The sequence below is a fragment of the Galdieria sulphuraria genome (assembly GCF_000341285.1).
Source record: "Galdieria sulphuraria unplaced genomic scaffold scaf_8, whole genome shotgun sequence".
Taxonomy (NCBI): Eukaryota; Rhodophyta; class Bangiophyceae; order Galdieriales; family Galdieriaceae; genus Galdieria; species Galdieria sulphuraria.
The window spans coordinates 126,564-143,840 of NW_005178467.1; the positions used below are offsets into that span (position 1 = coordinate 126,564).

A 17,277-nucleotide genomic window follows, 5' to 3' on the forward strand; every position below is an offset into this window, starting at 1 on the left:
CTATGATACAATATTCATAACCTAACCATACTTTTGAGATAACGACAATGCTAATCCATTTTGGCGCAAATTACAACTCCAAGAGATTCCAAACTTTGTTAATTTGTTTTGTACAAACTTGTCAACGAGCCCTATTAGCTCCACCACTTCTACAATCAGGACACCTCCAAACACCTTCAGGAGCTGATGTCAATCCAACACACTGGAAGTGAAACCATTCGTATGGACACTATGGGACGAAGTCATCTTAACATACGAATAACAATACCCTTCTTACGTTAGTATTATCACAAGCAATCATTTCACCATATGAGACTTGATTACAATAACAGTAACGAGGTTCATTTGGGTCTACTGGCATATCCTCAATTACAGCAAGGTTTGAAAGCTTTCTCTCGCTTCGTTCTCTTGAAGACTTTAGAGTGGAACCAGAGCCAATAGAAACTCTTCGGTCTTGCACATTTAAAGGCCATTTTCCTTCTGCTCTCAAATGCGCTTCAAATTCCCGAAGCTTCTCGTCCAATTGTCTCACATTACGGTCTACCGAGTCGTATGCTTTTTCTGCAAGCTTCACTTTTTGATCCGTCAAGGCAATCATCTCTCTCTGTGTCTCCTCCAGTTCTTTCCATATATTCTTTAAACTCTCTGTACTTCTACTTTTACTTTGACCTCTTTCCTGACACTCTTCATTCAGTCTTTCTGCCTCAGCTTGCAGTGCTACTTGAACTTGGTAAAAAATAAGAAATGCAACACTTGAGAAACATACCCACACATCTTGCGTCTAACTCTCGTATTTTTGAAAAATGCTGCTTCAAGTCATTCGGTAACGAAGACACCTTACCTAAAACTTCGTCCAAATAAGAAGGCACGCGAGTTTCAAGTTTTCGATAAGCCATCGTTATTGATTGGAGGGAATTGAGAAGAAGAATGGGACAGAAAAAGCATGCTCAAGGCGCCGCAAAGGCCTACATATCCGCTGCGAAGGCTAGAAGAAAGCTTCAAGTGAGCCTGGAAACGTTTCAAAAGCTATGCATTTTGAAGGGTATTCATCCTCGAGTTCCCAAAAAGAAGCTTCGAGGTTCCCAAAGGACAGTTTACCTAAAGAAAGACATCCAATTCCTTGCACACGACCCTCTCATCCAGAAGACACGGGAAATGAGAGCACAAAGAAAAAAAGATAAAGAAGGCACAGTCGAAGAATGAAAATCTGAAAGTCATGTCTTTGTTGAAAAATTTCCCGTCATACAGGTTGGAGAGAATCGTACTGGAACGATACGGTACTTTCCGTGATGCTTTGTCAGACCTGGACGATGCGTTGAATATATTGTTTATGGTATCTAATCTCACTTGTACCTCGGTGATAGACAGTGATAGAGTTATCCATTGTAGGAGGTTGTGTAGAGAGTTTCAGAAATATGTTACGATGACTTGTGCTTTACGAAAAGTATTTGCTTCAATCAAAGGTCTTTATGTTCAAGTAGAAATCGACGGTGTTTTTCCGGTATTTATTATACCTTATAGGCCTTTTCAAAGTGTACCTAGAGACGTTGACCAAAGAGTTATCAAAAGCTTCTTAGAGTTTTACGAATGCCTACTGAGTTGTGTGAATCGTCACTTGTTTCATTGGAAAGGCTACTCATATCCACCTCAATATGAAGAGTCTCTAGAAGAAAAGGGATTTTCAGTCTTTGACGCCTTCAGGCTGGAGTGCAAGAACAATGTGTCACAACTAACAGTGTGTGGAACCGAAGACTCAGATTTCGGTGTCTCCGATAGTGCAGAGGGAGACAAGAAAGTTGACCATCCCAATAGACTTTTGGAGGGTATGACATTTTTCCTAGGTCGAGAAGTTCCTTTAGATCTTTTTGATTTCTTGATAAGATCTTGTGGCGGTAATGCATGTTGGGAACTTCCAGGAACGCAGTTTACGGATCCAAAGGCGATAACTCACTATGTATATGATAGGCCAAATATTCCTGGAGATAGAAGATTAGATGCAGAATATGTACAACCACAGTGGATTCTTGATTCTATCAATGCCGGTGTATTACTCCCAATCTCTCTCTATTTGCCAGGAGTATCACTACCACCACATCTAAGTCCTTTTGTGAATCACGAGAATTCAATATATCGACCTCATTACCAAGACTTCATTTCAGAGTTTAAGACATCTGAAGTTACTGCGTACACAGAGAAAGTGATTGGACAAGAAAATACGAAAAAGGACAAGTTAGATACAACTAGCCAAGTCGCTTCTGGTGATGATGGTGAAGAAGAAGAAGAAGAAGACAAAAGACAACGAGCTTTAGTGCCTAATGATAAACTGGAACCTTGTAATGAAACTCAAAATCGAAAATTGGCAAAGATGATGATGAGATCGAAAGACAGGTATCGTTACGAAAGAATTACGAGAACTCAGAAGAAGGCAATGAAGACAGCCAATCGACTCCTTCGTCGCCAGGAGGAGTTGATGCACTCTTCGGATTAAATAAATAAAGTATTATGTCTCGTCATCAAAACTCTTAGAACACTTTCTTTGTGTTCTGCAATGACCACAACTAGACATACTTTTTTAGATTGGGCTATGAAAGATATATTGCTTTTAAATAAAAAAGTAAAACAGAAAAAAAGACTCCTAACAGATATTTCATTTCATGATTCAAGTCTTCGGTTGACGTTGCGACTTGCGTCTGTGGTACACTCTTCTCTGTCTCTTTAGACGTTTCTCCAATCTTCGAACTCCTTTCTTTACAAGAATATGATGTCTCTCATACAAGTCCTGCAAATCATCTAATACCGCATCTGCCAGCACCAAACCAAGGTTTTTAAATCCATCGAAAACATAGGAAGAGACAAAAAAGGCAGACAGAAACAGAATGTGATCGTCAGCCTAATTATCAATAAAGTTACTATATCAATCTCCATCAAAGTCACGAGCCATGTACTTACGGAACGAATATACGGAGCATCATATAATGTGGAAGGGGCCACAGTGGTCTGATCTTCAAAAGGTCCGGGAGCTTCAAAACTCACAAAAGTATCGGAATCATCAAATGTTCTTTGATACTCAGCGTGTTCTAATTGCAGGTATCTGGCATAAAAACGAGCCTGAGCTAGTCTCACTTGCTTTGAGCCTTCCAAGAGGTTCTCGATGATAGGAGGAACAGTCTTTTTAGACTCGTTCGAGGCGTGAAAAACTGCCTCCAACAGGCCATGACTAAAATCACCGAAATGTGCCGAACTAGTATTCAGTTTCGATATAGTCTTCCAAAAAATACCTGAGCGTCGTTTGTTTTGTTGGATACTGTTGCTATTGACAGAAGAGCTAGGATTTGTTTTCCGAGTATTAGAACGTGTTAAACCTAAACTGGTCACTGAGGTCGAGGGAAATTCTACTTGAACCTCCTCAGAGATGGATTGAAGGTTGGTGTTGTTTGTATCGAGTATCTGTGATTGCTTCTCCAAAGGTTCTTGTTGTATATTGTCAAATGTATCAGCCAATTCAACAATTTCGGTATCCAATTTTTCTTCATCATCGTTTTTAGCTGCTGAAGCAGTTTCATCGGTTGGTGACGATATCATAATCGCGTCTCTTTCCGAATCAGAGCCATCTCTACCACCGGGAAGCTTTTCAGATAGTCCTATTGATGCTGTACGTTGAATATCATTCTCTTCCATTGATGGATTCAACGATTGTTGAATGTTGTCTTTTGCTGTTGGCACAAGTCCTTGTTCCATCAATTGGTTTGATAGGTTTTCACACTCTAAAATACTCTGAGACAAGTCTTGCTGTTTTGGATTCTGTTCTCTTGAGAATGTCTCAGAAATACTAAATGGTCTCGAGTGCAAGTGCTTCCACATGCCAAAATAATCCTTAGTGAAGTGGAGAGAATTGAAGAGCGCTGTACCAGTATTTCTCATATAATCACCAACAATCCATGCAGCTTTGGTTGTCTCTCTCGCAGATGCATATCCAAATTCTCTTACAAAAGCAATTGAATTGAAGGGCTTCCCTTCCATTATACAACTGATTATTACATGCACAAAGCTTTTTCTACTTTCCTGAAGAACGAGTAAATCCTCCATTAGTGGTTTGATAAATAGGTCATAATGAGTATGTGCCAAATGTCCAGTTACAAAAGGTTCATAATCCAATAAAGTTGAGAACGCTGACAAACGCGGAATAATTTTACGCTCATATTCGACGGCTGTGGTAATGACTTGAGGAATGGCATGTAGTTTCGCACTGACACCATTCTGAACACTTCCAAGCCAGTAAAGAGCCTTATTAAAATCACTCTGAATTTCTTGTTTCCAATTTACGGGATTCCTAGAATCTTTCCCGGCAGAACCTGATGGTTGACTTTCAATATGCCCATTTACACCCAAAGATCCTTGGTCTATGACGCCATTCATTTCAATATCTGAGGAATTCTGGACTCCCCAGATCGTTGCCATATGACTATCTGGTTTGCCGTTCGTTCTCGAGTCAATCGGTTCCACCTTAATTGTTCCATAAACTAATTGTCTATCACCATGTCGTCCCATCAACTCAAAGTATTCAGAAAGCAACCATCGGTGCCACCTACTCATTTTACGAACAGCCAACGCAAGACACTGCCGAGTTTCCTTCAACGCTGAATGAGGAAGAACAAATTCACTCAGGAACACAGCGATAATAACACCCAAAGAAATATTTACGAAGCGTGCGAGAGGATAGTGCCATGTAGCTTTGTATTCATACGGAGAATACTGATAAAGAATCATCACATACAGTGTGGTGCAAGTGGTAAGAAGTGATGAATAAAACGGTCCGTTCATAAAGTAAACTGCAAATGTTGTAACAAAGACAATGACTGCCCCTAAGCCATAAGGTTCCATTGCAGACTGTTTCCAGTTCATCAATAAGAAGCCCATTAAGACTCCAGAACCACATCCAATGATAGTGACCAGTCCTCCTATTAGAGTGCCTTCTACTGTAGGAGTCATGTAAATCATATAGGCCATCCACAACCAAAGTCCATCAAAATTTTCAACATATTTATACAATGGCGTGACTAAAAAGACAATGATTATCAAAAGCTCTCCAATCCATTTCTTGATAAAATAATGAAACTCCGTCGCTCCAAACAGAGTATATAATTCTGTTTTGTTACGAGGAATATTTCCGATCGCGTGATACCAAACTTCAAATGACCAAAAGAGACTTCTTGTCCACCCAAAGAGATTGTGATAGCCTAGATAACGAATGAGAGATCATATTTTTGATGAAAGCTGAGTAAACGTGCCTCGACGAAAAGATTTCTCTTTTCTCGCTACCATAAGATTGTAAAATTCTTCATGAATATTGCATAGTGACTCCAACATTGACTTTGACATCACTAAAACAAACATAAGTGGACCTAATTCTAATGCAGTAGATTCTGCACGCAAAGTTCTCGTGCTATCCCAATATGAAATATATGATGATCGAACTGATACCTTTAACTTCCGTTCCAGCTCTTCCATTTGCAATATTTCATCCTTAATATGTCTCATAGAGGAAATACGACCATCATCCAAAGGTTCACTTATACAAGTACCTAAAACAGAACATGTAGTGGCCATTCTGGCATAAAGTTCTTTCATCACAGGAATCATAGACTTCCATCTTTGCAATGTTTCAGCTTTATATCGTCTTCTTCCTCCTTCAAGAACAGAGCGTATAGCGTCCACACGTGAAATAAGATCTTCGACAGCATCGATTACTCTCAACCATAATCGGATAGGCTCTTTCCGCATGAATTGAATCAGGTTCGGTTCAAAGATACTGTAATTTGCGAGGGTCTTGGCACGCTTTATGTTACCTTGTGCAGAAATGAGAGTATCTCCCTCTAAAATGCTTTCGAGTACATGAAGGTTGTGCGAAGAACTTCTTAGCCAAGAAGCTGTTCCAGGATCCACAGCAATCTGTCTTGTCGGGGCATCACTGCTAGAGAGCGTATCTTGAAAAGTGTCGTCGTCATCAAAACTAGAGTCTGAACTAGTTGATGACGAGCTCTTGATTTTCGAGCCACTATGTATTGATCCACCTATACGGTCTGTAGAGCCTCTTAAAGAGGAATTGCTATCTATGATAGTAATAGCAAGATATGGTGAAAAGAGAACGGATGAAATAGATGACATGGAAGAACCAAGTTTGTTCAAAGCATCTCTAATGCTTAGTTTCATATCCTGAACGGAAAATTTTGGAAAAATGAGAATGGCTGGAACAAGTGAAAATACGATTGACAATGCAGATGCCACAAGTGTGATCCTCATCGTATACAAAATACTAGAGTTTCCCAAGGTTCTTGTGTCCAAAAGGTTGAAAACAAAGTTGCTTTCTCCAGTGTAGTAAACCATGCCGGAAACACGGGTATCTGAGTGAAGAATTGTAAATAAGCCTGTGCCTATTGCTGCCAAGACTATGGTGATTCCAATGCTGGCACGAGCAGCCAAAGCTGCAACAGCTCCAAAACAAGCTCCAAAAATCAGAGCAATTGCTGTAAGACAGGAGGCCTGCATAACAATACCAAAGTGAAGCTCCTGAACAAAAAAAGTGAGGTTGATAATATAATAAATTAGTGCCAGTGGTGCGTCGGGGAAAGCACTGTACAGTGTTGGCACGAAAACAAATAGAATACCAATAAGTGTGCCTAGACAAGCTCTTGCCGCCATTCGAAAAGCATTGGACAAGTAAAGCTTCTTTAGGCGCCACAACAGCCTAACATATCTCGTCCCCTTCACCTGTAACCAATAATCTGTGGCGTTGAGTTTAGAAGAAGGTTTGGTTGTTGTACTTGAGTTCCAGCTTAGAAGGAAATCTTCTATAGACTGGTTTACTGGGCGTCTTTTAGCTTCCATTTCTACCAGGACCCTTGCAGCTCTCGAGGGACGTTCTCTGTCGAAATGGAATGGCTTACTCTGCCTCTCTTCTGGACACAGAGGGAACGAGGGACAACTGTTTTGTGTCATTGGTTTTGACAATTGTGTGTATTGATACACTGTAAATCATCTCGATAAGGACTTGAGTCTATATAAACAGAGAATAGCACTTTCCTACAGTATAGGAACAAATTGCTTCATTAAACCATCATAAGTAATGTATTCTTGTTGAAAACAGAATAAAAAGTTATAGGGAAAGGTTCTTCAGGCCTTTACTGGATTCAGAAACTTTCAAACTGTTTCCAAACAGAGTTCTTGTCAACAAGTTTCTACTCGTAATGCAACCGAGAAGAAGGCTAGTGAAAGAAACGAACGAGGTCTTCGATCAAACTTTGATTGGGCTGAACACCATGTTTTTGCAAGATCTCTGCCACTCCTCTTCTTTGTTGGGCGAGAATTTCTTCAGAGGGCTATAACAGATATAAGCATCGACGGGAAACAACTAGAAAACACAAACGAACCTCAATTTGTTGACGAAGTTTCGCAGCTAATCTTTGAACGGCCTGTTCATCTTCACGATTAAAATACTTTGATATCACTAAGTAGTGTCCCTAGAGAACTCCAAACTTGTCACTCACCGCACTTTCTTGGGCGCTTTCCCTTTCCTTCCATCTGCTCCCCATAGTTCCTTCAGCAACAGACTTTTTCTCTGTATAGAACATTTTCTGACCTCTTTGCCAAACTTTGGTGACAGAAGTTTTTGTCACACTTAGTAACTTTGCCTTGTTCATTTTGTATCCTGAGAACACACAAACGACACAACAAATGATACAGTCCAATTACAATCGTGCACACTCGAGTTTTCAGTTCATCGACCCAATGTACATACAGTTTCTAAAACTACGATTCAAAACTCACATCCTATTTTATCTTTACAAGGATTGGCTATTTAGACTGACTTTCTGTGATGCTACTGATTCTTATTCATTGAAAGCTCTTTACATCAATGTTATGATACGCGAAAAAGCTTTTGAGGACATGTTGGATGGAAGTTTTGTTACCAAGAAACAAGTTTTTGTCAGAAACATAAAGAAATAAACTTAAATATTTGTTTTTCAAGCTTGCTAAGAGGATAATGAAAGCAATTCACAAGTACCTGTCCAGGTTTTAGAACTATACAGATATAAGAAATTCTCTTAGAAGGCCGATGATTAGATATTCTTACTATTGTTTTTTCGGGTCATAGTCACATCCGCATTCCATTTCATAGAATAAAAGGTTGAAATAGACAAATTGGTTCTTCTGATCTTGACTTGGTGGAAAAGAATTTCCTGCAGTTATCAAAAACAAAATCTTTCTGCAACAACGGTATCAGAATGCATCATCACTCGCCAAAGAAAGTATCCTGCTGATAATGGAGAACCTGATGGTTTCTCGAATAGTTAGTTTTGAAGAATCATTGTGATCTTCCTAGGGTTAGCACTACGACAGGTATTTCTATCCTATTCATTAAACTATGGAGATAAAATCACCCCTTCTTTCAGTGTAAAAAAGGATAAAACACGAAGCTGTGGCAAAGTGTGGCAGTTCTTGTTTACACAATCCCTAATATATATATATATATATAAGAGATATCCTTCTATCTCGAGGCAACGTTACTGAGTATCTTGATACAACAAGAGAAAAGAATATCAGCAACTGAAAGCACTTTATTGATCTTCATCAACTGGAACCTGTTATGGGTTCAAATATTGCGTCGCCACTCAAAGTTGGGAGCGCATATAAAACTTGTTTCAACACGGGCACTCTTTACTACATAACAACCCTCGACTACAAACTTGGCAACCCGCTCAGCTACCTTTCCGAAACTTGAGCATATATTGGCATACAACGTAACTTTTAAAGAGGCTTCCAAAGCTCCTTCTCTGTGGTCGTCCACAGTTTCATTCCAAAAGACATAAAAAGTCTCAGAAGAAACTGCAACCACCAGCAAAGAGGAGAGTTTGAACAACTCCTCAAAAACTACGCTATGCTCGTTTCACTCAACAGTTGGTCGTCTCATCCTCACGGGATAACATACACCGAAGTCAATGCAGTCTTAGGTTAGAATAAAGACGTGAAAAGTGGGGACGGCGGTGATTTGCTTTGCTTTTAAAGCAACAGGAATGGTTGTCTAATAGACAAACAAAAGAACAGACATCATTTTATGACAAAAGCGGACTCAACCTTTCCTTCCATTCATGAACTGACCAAGAACTTGAAGCTACAGGATCTTTCATTCTGTTGATCATGAAAGTAGGTGATACATGAATATCTAATTGACGAGCATATCGAATACTCAACTTTAAATCCTAGCAAAAGTGACATCGCCTTGAACTATATGAAAAGCTCCAACTTACTGCCGTTACATCATTGCCTTCCTTAGTATCCAGGATTTCCAACTTTTTTAAAACTTGCTCCGGTTCAATTCCAACTTCCTATCAAGACCACAACACAAAGTCAAACGAAACTCGATGAGAATATTCTCTTCAAAAAGACACATAGTATACCTTTGCTAACTTTGCCAATTGTTCATACATCTCTTTGCTATATACAGCAAACCATTGGCAGTCAAATATTCTACATCTCTCCTTTTTGTGCACTTACCGACTCTTCTGATACACTTTTTGATCAATAAAATTGTCCAAGTTTTCAAATAATACGCGAGAATACGGATAAAACTTGTCAGGATCGATTTGTTTCACTGCCAATGCTGCTTCGTGCAAGAGAGTGGATTGGGGGTGCCAAGGCTGTATTTGATGCTGGAAATAAAAGCATATCTTCTCTTCCATTGCAGGAAGCACTTGATCCATCAGTATGAAAAACGCTTTTTTGGAAAATGGGCACTAGGAGACCGAGTAGTGTTTAGAGAAGCTATTTCCAATTCATAAAGTTGCTTACACAGTAGTCCAAAAACACTTCCATTTGAATGGGAGCTCCTCGAGGACCCCATGCAGTACCGATCGGCTTATTTGTTTGTTGTCATATTTAATAAAACAGAAACTTTGGCATACTTACCTGTCTAGGAAGAGGAGGCCAGTTGGAAGCCATTATCCGTTCAATTCCAATTTTCACAATCTTTATAATTATTTTTTCTCGTGTCTTTAAAGTATGGAACAAGAAGAAGCTTTAAATATTCTACGAAACTTACAAAGATTAGATGAAAATATGTACGTCTATTACTGGGTATTCTTTTCCTCTATTAAGTTTCCTTAGGTACTGTGTGGACTGTGGAGCACATAATCCACAGTGGGCTACTGTAACTTATGGTACTTTTATTTGTTTGGAGTGTTCAGGTCAGTTGATGGAAATAAGCAGAGTATAGTAGAATACAAAAGTTGAATGATAGGAAAACATCGCTCCCTTGGTGTGCATATTTCTTTTGTACGTAGCATTGGAATGGATAGATGGAAAGTACACGAGATAAAGAAGATGCAGCTCGGAGGCAATAAAGCGTTCAAGAAGTTTTTGAAAAGCCAAGGCGTGTCGCTTTCTTTATCTACTACTGAAAAGTATCAAACGCCTGCAGCCAAGTTGTACGCCGAAAAACTTCAGAACCAAGTGATGAGTACAGAAGAATGGGGAACTAGTGGAAAGAATAGTGACCTTCCCAACAGAGATTCTTCTTCGCTTAAAATAACTACAGAACATAATGAAAAACAAGGAAAGAGTGAAGTAACGACTAATATGATTAGCGTTGGTGGTCTTTCTGATGGTGAATATTCGGTTGCGTCGAAACGTGAGAAACGAGTGAATCCTTTGAGATCAAATAATAGGAGAATTATCAACTTGCAGCAGCAGGTGCACAACACAACAGACTTTAGTTCAGGACATTCTTATGCTTCCACTGAATACCAGGAGTGGGAACCTTCAGTATCCATGGCTTCCCAACGGGATGATGGCTTTCAGACGAAATCTAAGCAGCCTACTATGCCAAACAGAAATAACTGGATGGATTCAAGTGCTGCTTATGAGACAGAGTCAAAACGTCCTCCTGACATAGACCAGGTAACCAGTTTATTGAAGAACCAAGTGTCACTACTCTCAGAACGAGCAAAGAAAAGTGAATTGATAATGCAAGCCAGGGAGAAGACGGCTCAGACAGCATCCAAGCTGCACTCTTGGTTGCAGTCTTTCTCAAACAGAGTGTCAGGTGAAATAGAAAGGCTGCACGATTCTGATTCTTCGGGTCAAAGAAGCGAGTTGTTGCAAGGAATATCGCACTTAAAGGTACTGTCCTAGTAACTGGTGTATATTTTTTTGGAATTTATGGACTCATCGTGTGAACAATAGCGAAATGAACTTCATTATAGAGAAGATGTTGCAGAATACCAGTCATCCGATCGGGAAAGAGAGAGTAGTTTTGATGTCTCTGCAGCGTCCTATTTGTCAGCTTCTAAACAACAACAAGAACCAAATATATGGGAAAATAGAACGAGAGAGTTAACAACAAAGAAATCCCACAGCGAATGGGAGTGGCCAGAAGAAGAAGAAGAAGACCGAAGTAATCCTTATTTTGTGAAAATCAAAGAGAAATAGAATGGATACGAGACCAACTCAAGTTTAACATCCAATAAACAATGGATCGTCTAACGGAACTTAGAAATATAGCTTCACCTTCCAGTGAAAGGGAAGATGACGACGTTATACAAGCAGCTTCACGTGTACTGCATGGAGACTATCAGCAAGGCAAGAAAAACACTACTTCATTCACCTTTTCCAATGAACCTAGTAACTACAACTAGAACAAGGAAACGAGCAACCTCAGGAAGAAGAAAAGAAGAATATTCTAGACGAGATGGAAAATGGTCTTGCAAAGCTACAACGCAAGTTCTTTTCACCCTTTTCCAGCAAGACACACGGCAACGAGGTAAAGTTGTGCAACGGTTTGTGTTGCTGTCCTAACGCTCTTGTTGACCCATCTTATGAAGGACCTTGAAAGTAGTCGTCAGCAATCTGGACAGACAAACCAAAGTGCTGGAGCTGTAGAAGATAATGTCTTATCTAGCTTTTATGAAGACGTCGACTCAGTGAAGGCTCTCATTGAAAAACTAAAACTTCAAACGAAAGCTGTTGCACAAAAACACCGGTTTGTATTATTTTAAAACAGAGTTACCTTTCTATAGTAATCCTGGTAATGTAGTGCGTTACTTGAAAACCCAACTAACGCTTCGAAGTTCGAGGAAGAACTGATGACAGAGACTTCGTTGGCAAGAGAACTTGCCGTTGGGATTAAGAGACGTTTGGATAGAATGAAAGTAGGTTTTCAACCCTTTTTTTTTATGAAGTTTTGAATAAAAAACTTTCAAGGAGTTACAAAACAAAGTCGAGAGAGAAAAAGGGCAAGGATCTAGTGAGTCTCGCATTATTGTTGGTACGACAGGGATAGATTATGAGAAACTTTAGAAATAATATGTCGACAGGGACACAAGGTGCTTTAGCCAAGCGTTTTATGAATGCTATGCGTGAATTTCAAAATGTACAGGAAGAATGTGAAAATGACATGAGAGATCAGGTAGGATAAAGGTGGATATGATAATCAATTCTAAAGAAATATTGTGATCAGGCGGAAAGACAACTGAAAATCATCAACCCGAAGATAACCAAGACAGAAGTGGATACAGTCTTAGATGCTACTGGTTCAGGTGGTAATGCAAGTTCAGAAATTTTACGACAGCAGGTCCTGAGGACTGGATTTTTATGAAAAGATCGGTTAACTTGTGACTTTAGATGTTGATGGCTCGAGACGGTGATTATAATTCCATTCGACTAGTTATGGAGGATGTGGAAGAACGCACTCGTGCTATGCGTCAGTTGGAAGAGAATATTCAAGAATTAAGACAAATGTTTCTGGACATGAGTGTATTAGTGGAGGCTCAGGGAGAGACCATTGACCAAATTGAAAGCAATATAAGTAGTGCAAAGGCCAGTACCAAAACGGCTGCTTCTCAGTTGAGAGGTGCTCGTAAGCATCAGAAAAGGTAGTGAATATGCTTTTGAAGTGCAACTCATTTTATATGAAATACTTTAGATACTATCGTCTACTATTCTGTCTCTTTTGTTGCTTGATTATTTTACTTATAGCCATTCTGGTCCCTATTGGAGTGGCAGTTATTCGTCCAAATAATGGAGGATAGATAGAAAAATTCTAAATATTCTGCTTTTGTAGAGCAATCTATATATGAAGTTATTGGAAATAAGTGTAGCAAAAGATTTGCAATGAAAAAGAATGATCGGGAAACTAACAAATGGAACTGCTCAAAACCGATAAAGTCTTATTGCCAACCAACTTCTGTACATTTTATTGGCTACTTACTGGAAAATATCCCAAAAATTTGTTAGTATTTCTATTCATCTTGACGCAATTGGACTTTACTGGCTTGAAAGATATGTCTCTGTCTCATCATATCATCAAATGACTTGCCTTGATTGAGTTTCTTTATAATTGTACGTAAATGAGATAGTCGCAAGTGTAGTAGAAATATTTGTTTACCTTCCACCAGGAGTCTCCAAATACTATCGCTATACTTGTGGATGCCACTAGAGTAAAGACAAGAATCTGTAAACCAGGAATATCCAACAAACGGGGTGGCCTTTGACCCTGTTAAGTTCCCAGTAAAGATAAAGCTTCCCATCATACCTTGTATAACGATTAGAAGCTTTGCTAAAACCTGAATAACGTTGTCCAGTATAAGGGTTACGATTTTGGGTCTTAGTAGAACCCTGGCGGAAATCAGCACGAGCAGAGTTTCCGGTACGAGGTTCTGCTCTTTCAAACTGTTTCCTTCGTTGTTGCTTTAGTACATCATAGGCATCTTTAATCTAATAACAAGCCACTTGAAATAAAACATAGTTGCTTTCCAAGGCTTGTTTCTCACTCTTTTAAAGTTTCTTTCAGCTTCTTCCCGTTGACCAGGATTTCTATCTGGGTGAAACCTAATAAAGAATAAGGATTCACATATATATATATATTATTGACAAATAAGAATCTACTTGAATGCTAGCTTTCTGTATCGTGTTTGTATTTCCTTGTCTGTTGCTAAGCTGGATAGACCCAAAACATGATACGGATTTTCCATCACAAGAAGCCTCTATTGCCCATCCTTTTTTTCTTTCTTTGGTGAAGGTTGTATCGTCAAATGTCTTTCATGCTCAACTAGGCAAAAAATGGTTCCTCTTTGGTAAAAATGATAAATATTTTCTATACACAAAAAGATGTCACTCTTATCAAAAAGATATCTACAAGAATGAAGCTTCACAACGATGAAATATTAGGGATACCTTTTTCTTTATGAATGGTGTACGATATACAAGTGTAAGTTTAAACTGAGGGCCTGCTCTAAGAATATATGAAACATCAACAAAAAGTCTTCTCGCACATCAAAAAAGTTTGAATGAGTAGTATCATATTTTCGTTTTGGGATGCGTTCTGCTTCAACTTGAATTTCACAAGCAGTAAATCTCACGAAAGATGTTGCATTAGGTTCCATATGGAAGTATGTTTCCATAAAGGCTAACAACAACTTGTTAGAAAGAATAAAGTGACTTCAAAATACAAGAAAGGATATACATGTAGACATGAATAGATATTGATCTTGAACTTTCTATTTTCGAGTCCAGCTGTCTCTTTCTTAATGAAAATGAAGAAAGATAGAAACATATTTTCTCGTTATTCCGTAGTGTCGAGACGCATAATTGTACAGAAGCATCAAGAAAGTAAATATCCTATTGGAAACTTTGTCTTTCATCAATTACCCGTACAGTAGGAAAAGATATAGAAAATAACAACAATCAAAACTCATGGTTAAATTTCGATCGGGCAAGCGAAGAAAAGAACATTCATGTTATTGATGCTTTAGATTTGAATGAATGACGTTGTAGAAAGATAAAATGACTTTATGAGGCTAACAGAATAAGTTACGAATAGAACTTTATTCGTCTCAGTTGGCTAAAACTCTACAACAGCACCAGACGCATTTTATAGTCAATGAAGATTTCAAAAGAGACAAATATGTAACCAAAGCACTATAAAACGAAGAATACAACTGCAAATAGAGCTTCTGGTAAGCAAAAAAAGAGTAAAATTGTCTGTTTCTTTAGGACCAAATGTTCTCTTTTTATGTATAATACATTGCTATGGAATAGGTACAATATCCAAAGCACATGAAAGAGCTCAGTTTCACATGCAAAGAAATAATGAGACTAAAAGAAAATGGATCTATGCCTCTTTTCATTTTCTACAGCCTCTCTTGTATTGAAGAAACCCATATACTCGAACAGGATAATACTCCAAGTGAAAACAAAAGGGACCCATTCTTCCAAGAACCAGAATAAAATAATAAGTTGCGGGGATATATCTTGATTCGTTGAAGTCAAAAGCATGCTTGTTAATCATAGAGTTTAAGATAATATATTCCCAAGATTTTTGAAACTGCCCAAGCAGCAGACGCTAAAAGGATCCAAAAGCGATAAATCGTCAAAAGTTGTTTTTTCTTTTGTTTTCTACTTGTTGTATTGCCTTCATTAGCTATTTCTATCCATTTGGGGGATTTGGATTGACAATTGAAAGAGGGAAGATGCGACATTTTCATTAGACAGCGATGATGGCAATCGGCGCTTGAGGAGCAAATTCAATTTGTTAGCGCGCCACATTCAAATTGGGACGTGTCTAGCATCATTTGTTTTTCTCATTCGACTTGGCTGGTTGAACACGACTAATTCTTTTTCACTTATTTTTCGAACAAGTCTTTTCGTTTAGTAGTTCATTTAAACAAGGTATGATAGTATAAAGTAGTTTAAAAGTATCTCTAAACTGAGTATCTGTTTCTTCGTTAGAAAATGCGTGAGATTGTACATGTGCAAGCTGGGCAGTGTGGAAACCAAATAGGAACCAAGTTTTGGGAAGTAATATGTGACGAACACGGCCTCTCACCTGACGGTTTTTATGCAGGAAACACCCCCTCTCAACTGGACCGTATCAACGTCTATTACACTGAGGCCTCGGACAAACGTTATGTTCCACGTGCAGTTCTTGTGGACTTGGAACCAGGCACTATGGATGCTATCAAAAGTGGTAAACTTGGAAAAATGTTTCGCCCAGACAACTTCATCTATGGTCAAAGTGGTGCTGGAAACAACTGGGCTAAAGGTCACTATACAGAAGGAGCAGAGTTAGTTGATGCAGTTTTAGATGTAGTGCGTAAGGAAGCAGAAGCATGTGACTGTTTACAAGGATTCCAAGTAACTCACTCACTGGGTGGAGGTACAGGTTCTGGAATGGGTACTTTGCTAATTTCTAAGATAAGGGAAGAATATCCTGATCGAATGATGGGAACCTATTCAGTATTGCCCTCTCCAAAAGTGTCTGATACAGTTGTTGAACCTTACAACTGTATTCTTTCAGTCCACCAGTTGGTAGAAAATGGAGATGAAGTGTTTTGCATAGACAACGAAGCACTCTATAACATTTGTCACAACACCTTAAAGATGAATAATCCATCATATAGCGACCTCAATCAACTAGTAACTGCAGTCATGTCAGGTATTACGTGCTCACTTCGTTTTCCGGGACAACTAAACGCAGACTTGCGTAAATTGGCAACTAATCTTATTCCCTTTCCCCGATTACATTTCTTCATGATTGGATTCGCTCCCCTTGCAGCTCCTGGGACTCAGCAATACAAATCCAGTTCAGTGGCCGATCTCTGCCAGCAAATGTTCGATTCACGTAACATGATGGCAGCTTGTGATCCTCGACATGGTCGTTACCTCACTGCAGCTGCATATTTCCGAGGCAAAGTTCCAACAAACGAAATCGACGATCAATTGATGACAGTTCAGAACAAAAATGCTGCTTCATTTGTGGAGTGGATACCTAACAATATCAAAAGCTCTCTCTGTGATATTCCTCCCAAGGGTATGCAACGTTCGGCAACCTTTATTGGAAATTCCACTGCTATTCAAGAGCTGTTCAAGAGAGTCGGTGAACAATTTGCAGCAATGTTTCGTCGCAAAGCTTTTCTTCATTGGTATACTGGAGAAGGTATGGACGAAATGGAATTCACCGAAGCCGAAAGCAACATGAGCGATTTGGTTTCTGAATACCAACAGTATCAGGAAGCCACAATAGATGACGACTTTGGAGATGACGGTGAGGAAGGCGAAGAATATTAAGTAGAATACCCAACTTAATCAGCAGTTGTTAATGAACGTCAAAAATAAACGTGGTTTGCTTGTCTCAAGAAATACAATAATTGAAATAACAGAGCAATATGTTGGACACTTAAGAGCAAAAGTCAAGCTAACAACACGAGGGGCAATTTCTACATGCTT

The 17,277-nt window shown here is 39.0% G+C and overlaps 9 protein-coding genes across 9 annotated transcripts; 4 read left to right on the forward strand and 5 right to left on the reverse strand.

The window, feature by feature from the left end:
• Positions 1 to 2: 2 nt before the first annotated feature.
• On the reverse strand, positions 3 to 1,067 carry Gasu_13700 (uncharacterized protein). The gene is made up of 3 exons (XM_005707869.1): positions 767 to 1,067; positions 278 to 717; positions 3 to 229 (listed from the first exon to the last, which is right to left on the reverse strand). The coding sequence occupies exons 1-3, from the start codon at positions 894 to 896 to the stop codon at positions 122 to 124; spliced, it is 678 nt and encodes a 225-aa protein (XP_005707926.1). The 5' UTR covers positions 897 to 1,067; the 3' UTR covers positions 3 to 121.
• A 40-nt stretch (positions 1,068 to 1,107) lies between these two features.
• On the forward strand, positions 1,108 to 2,626 carry Gasu_13710 (nucleolar protein pescadillo). The gene has a single exon (XM_005707870.1). It carries the CDS (start codon positions 1,217 to 1,219, stop codon positions 2,486 to 2,488), a length of 1,272 nt encoding a protein of 423 aa, XP_005707927.1. The 5' UTR covers positions 1,108 to 1,216; the 3' UTR covers positions 2,489 to 2,626.
• A 5-nt stretch (positions 2,627 to 2,631) lies between these two features.
• On the reverse strand, positions 2,632 to 7,027 carry Gasu_13720 (uncharacterized protein). The gene is made up of 3 exons (XM_005707871.1): positions 5,295 to 7,027; positions 2,950 to 5,237; positions 2,632 to 2,890 (listed from the first exon to the last, which is right to left on the reverse strand). Exons 1-3 carry the CDS (start codon positions 6,994 to 6,996, stop codon positions 2,660 to 2,662), a joined length of 4,221 nt encoding a protein of 1,406 aa, XP_005707928.1. The 5' UTR covers positions 6,997 to 7,027; the 3' UTR covers positions 2,632 to 2,659.
• A 60-nt stretch (positions 7,028 to 7,087) lies between these two features.
• Gasu_13730 (uncharacterized protein) lies at positions 7,088 to 7,787 on the reverse strand. The gene is made up of 3 exons (XM_005707872.1): positions 7,545 to 7,787; positions 7,428 to 7,493; positions 7,088 to 7,376 (listed from the first exon to the last, which is right to left on the reverse strand). The coding sequence occupies exons 1-3, from the start codon at positions 7,695 to 7,697 to the stop codon at positions 7,263 to 7,265; spliced, it is 333 nt and encodes a 110-aa protein (XP_005707929.1). The 5' UTR covers positions 7,698 to 7,787; the 3' UTR covers positions 7,088 to 7,262.
• A 715-nt stretch (positions 7,788 to 8,502) lies between these two features.
• Gasu_13740 (thioredoxin-like protein) lies at positions 8,503 to 10,037 on the reverse strand. The gene is made up of 6 exons (XM_005707873.1): positions 9,964 to 10,037; positions 9,847 to 9,912; positions 9,553 to 9,791; positions 9,456 to 9,492; positions 9,306 to 9,383; positions 8,503 to 9,257 (listed from the first exon to the last, which is right to left on the reverse strand). Exons 1-6 carry the CDS (start codon positions 9,994 to 9,996, stop codon positions 9,111 to 9,113), a joined length of 600 nt encoding a protein of 199 aa, XP_005707930.1. The 5' UTR covers positions 9,997 to 10,037; the 3' UTR covers positions 8,503 to 9,110.
• A 10-nt stretch (positions 10,038 to 10,047) lies between these two features.
• Gasu_13750 (ADP-ribosylation factor GTPase-activating protein 1) lies at positions 10,048 to 11,508 on the forward strand. The gene is made up of 4 exons (XM_005707874.1): positions 10,048 to 10,115; positions 10,162 to 10,241; positions 10,295 to 11,175; positions 11,239 to 11,508. Exons 1-4 carry the CDS (start codon positions 10,057 to 10,059, stop codon positions 11,482 to 11,484), a joined length of 1,266 nt encoding a protein of 421 aa, XP_005707931.1. The 5' UTR covers positions 10,048 to 10,056; the 3' UTR covers positions 11,485 to 11,508.
• Positions 11,509 to 11,517: 9 nt separating this feature from the next.
• Positions 11,518 to 13,232, forward strand: Gasu_13760 (syntaxin 1B/2/3). The gene is made up of 9 exons (XM_005707875.1): positions 11,518 to 11,634; positions 11,691 to 11,815; positions 11,877 to 12,034; positions 12,089 to 12,203; positions 12,256 to 12,319; positions 12,369 to 12,460; positions 12,512 to 12,625; positions 12,676 to 12,926; positions 12,977 to 13,232. The coding sequence occupies exons 1-9, from the start codon at positions 11,526 to 11,528 to the stop codon at positions 13,080 to 13,082; spliced, it is 1,134 nt and encodes a 377-aa protein (XP_005707932.1). The 5' UTR covers positions 11,518 to 11,525; the 3' UTR covers positions 13,083 to 13,232.
• A 10-nt stretch (positions 13,233 to 13,242) lies between these two features.
• Gasu_13770 (DnaJ (Hsp40) homolog, subfamily B) lies at positions 13,243 to 14,057 on the reverse strand. Its single transcript, XM_005707876.1, has 5 exons — positions 13,939 to 14,057; positions 13,824 to 13,881; positions 13,586 to 13,767; positions 13,439 to 13,538; positions 13,243 to 13,382 (listed from the first exon to the last, which is right to left on the reverse strand). Exons 1-5 carry the CDS (start codon positions 14,022 to 14,024, stop codon positions 13,293 to 13,295), a joined length of 516 nt encoding a protein of 171 aa, XP_005707933.1. The 5' UTR covers positions 14,025 to 14,057; the 3' UTR covers positions 13,243 to 13,292.
• A 1,360-nt stretch (positions 14,058 to 15,417) lies between these two features.
• On the forward strand, positions 15,418 to 17,205 carry Gasu_13780 (tubulin). The gene has a single exon (XM_005707877.1). It carries the CDS (start codon positions 15,784 to 15,786, stop codon positions 17,116 to 17,118), a length of 1,335 nt encoding a protein of 444 aa, XP_005707934.1. The 5' UTR covers positions 15,418 to 15,783; the 3' UTR covers positions 17,119 to 17,205.
• Positions 17,206 to 17,277: the final 72 nt, after the last annotated feature.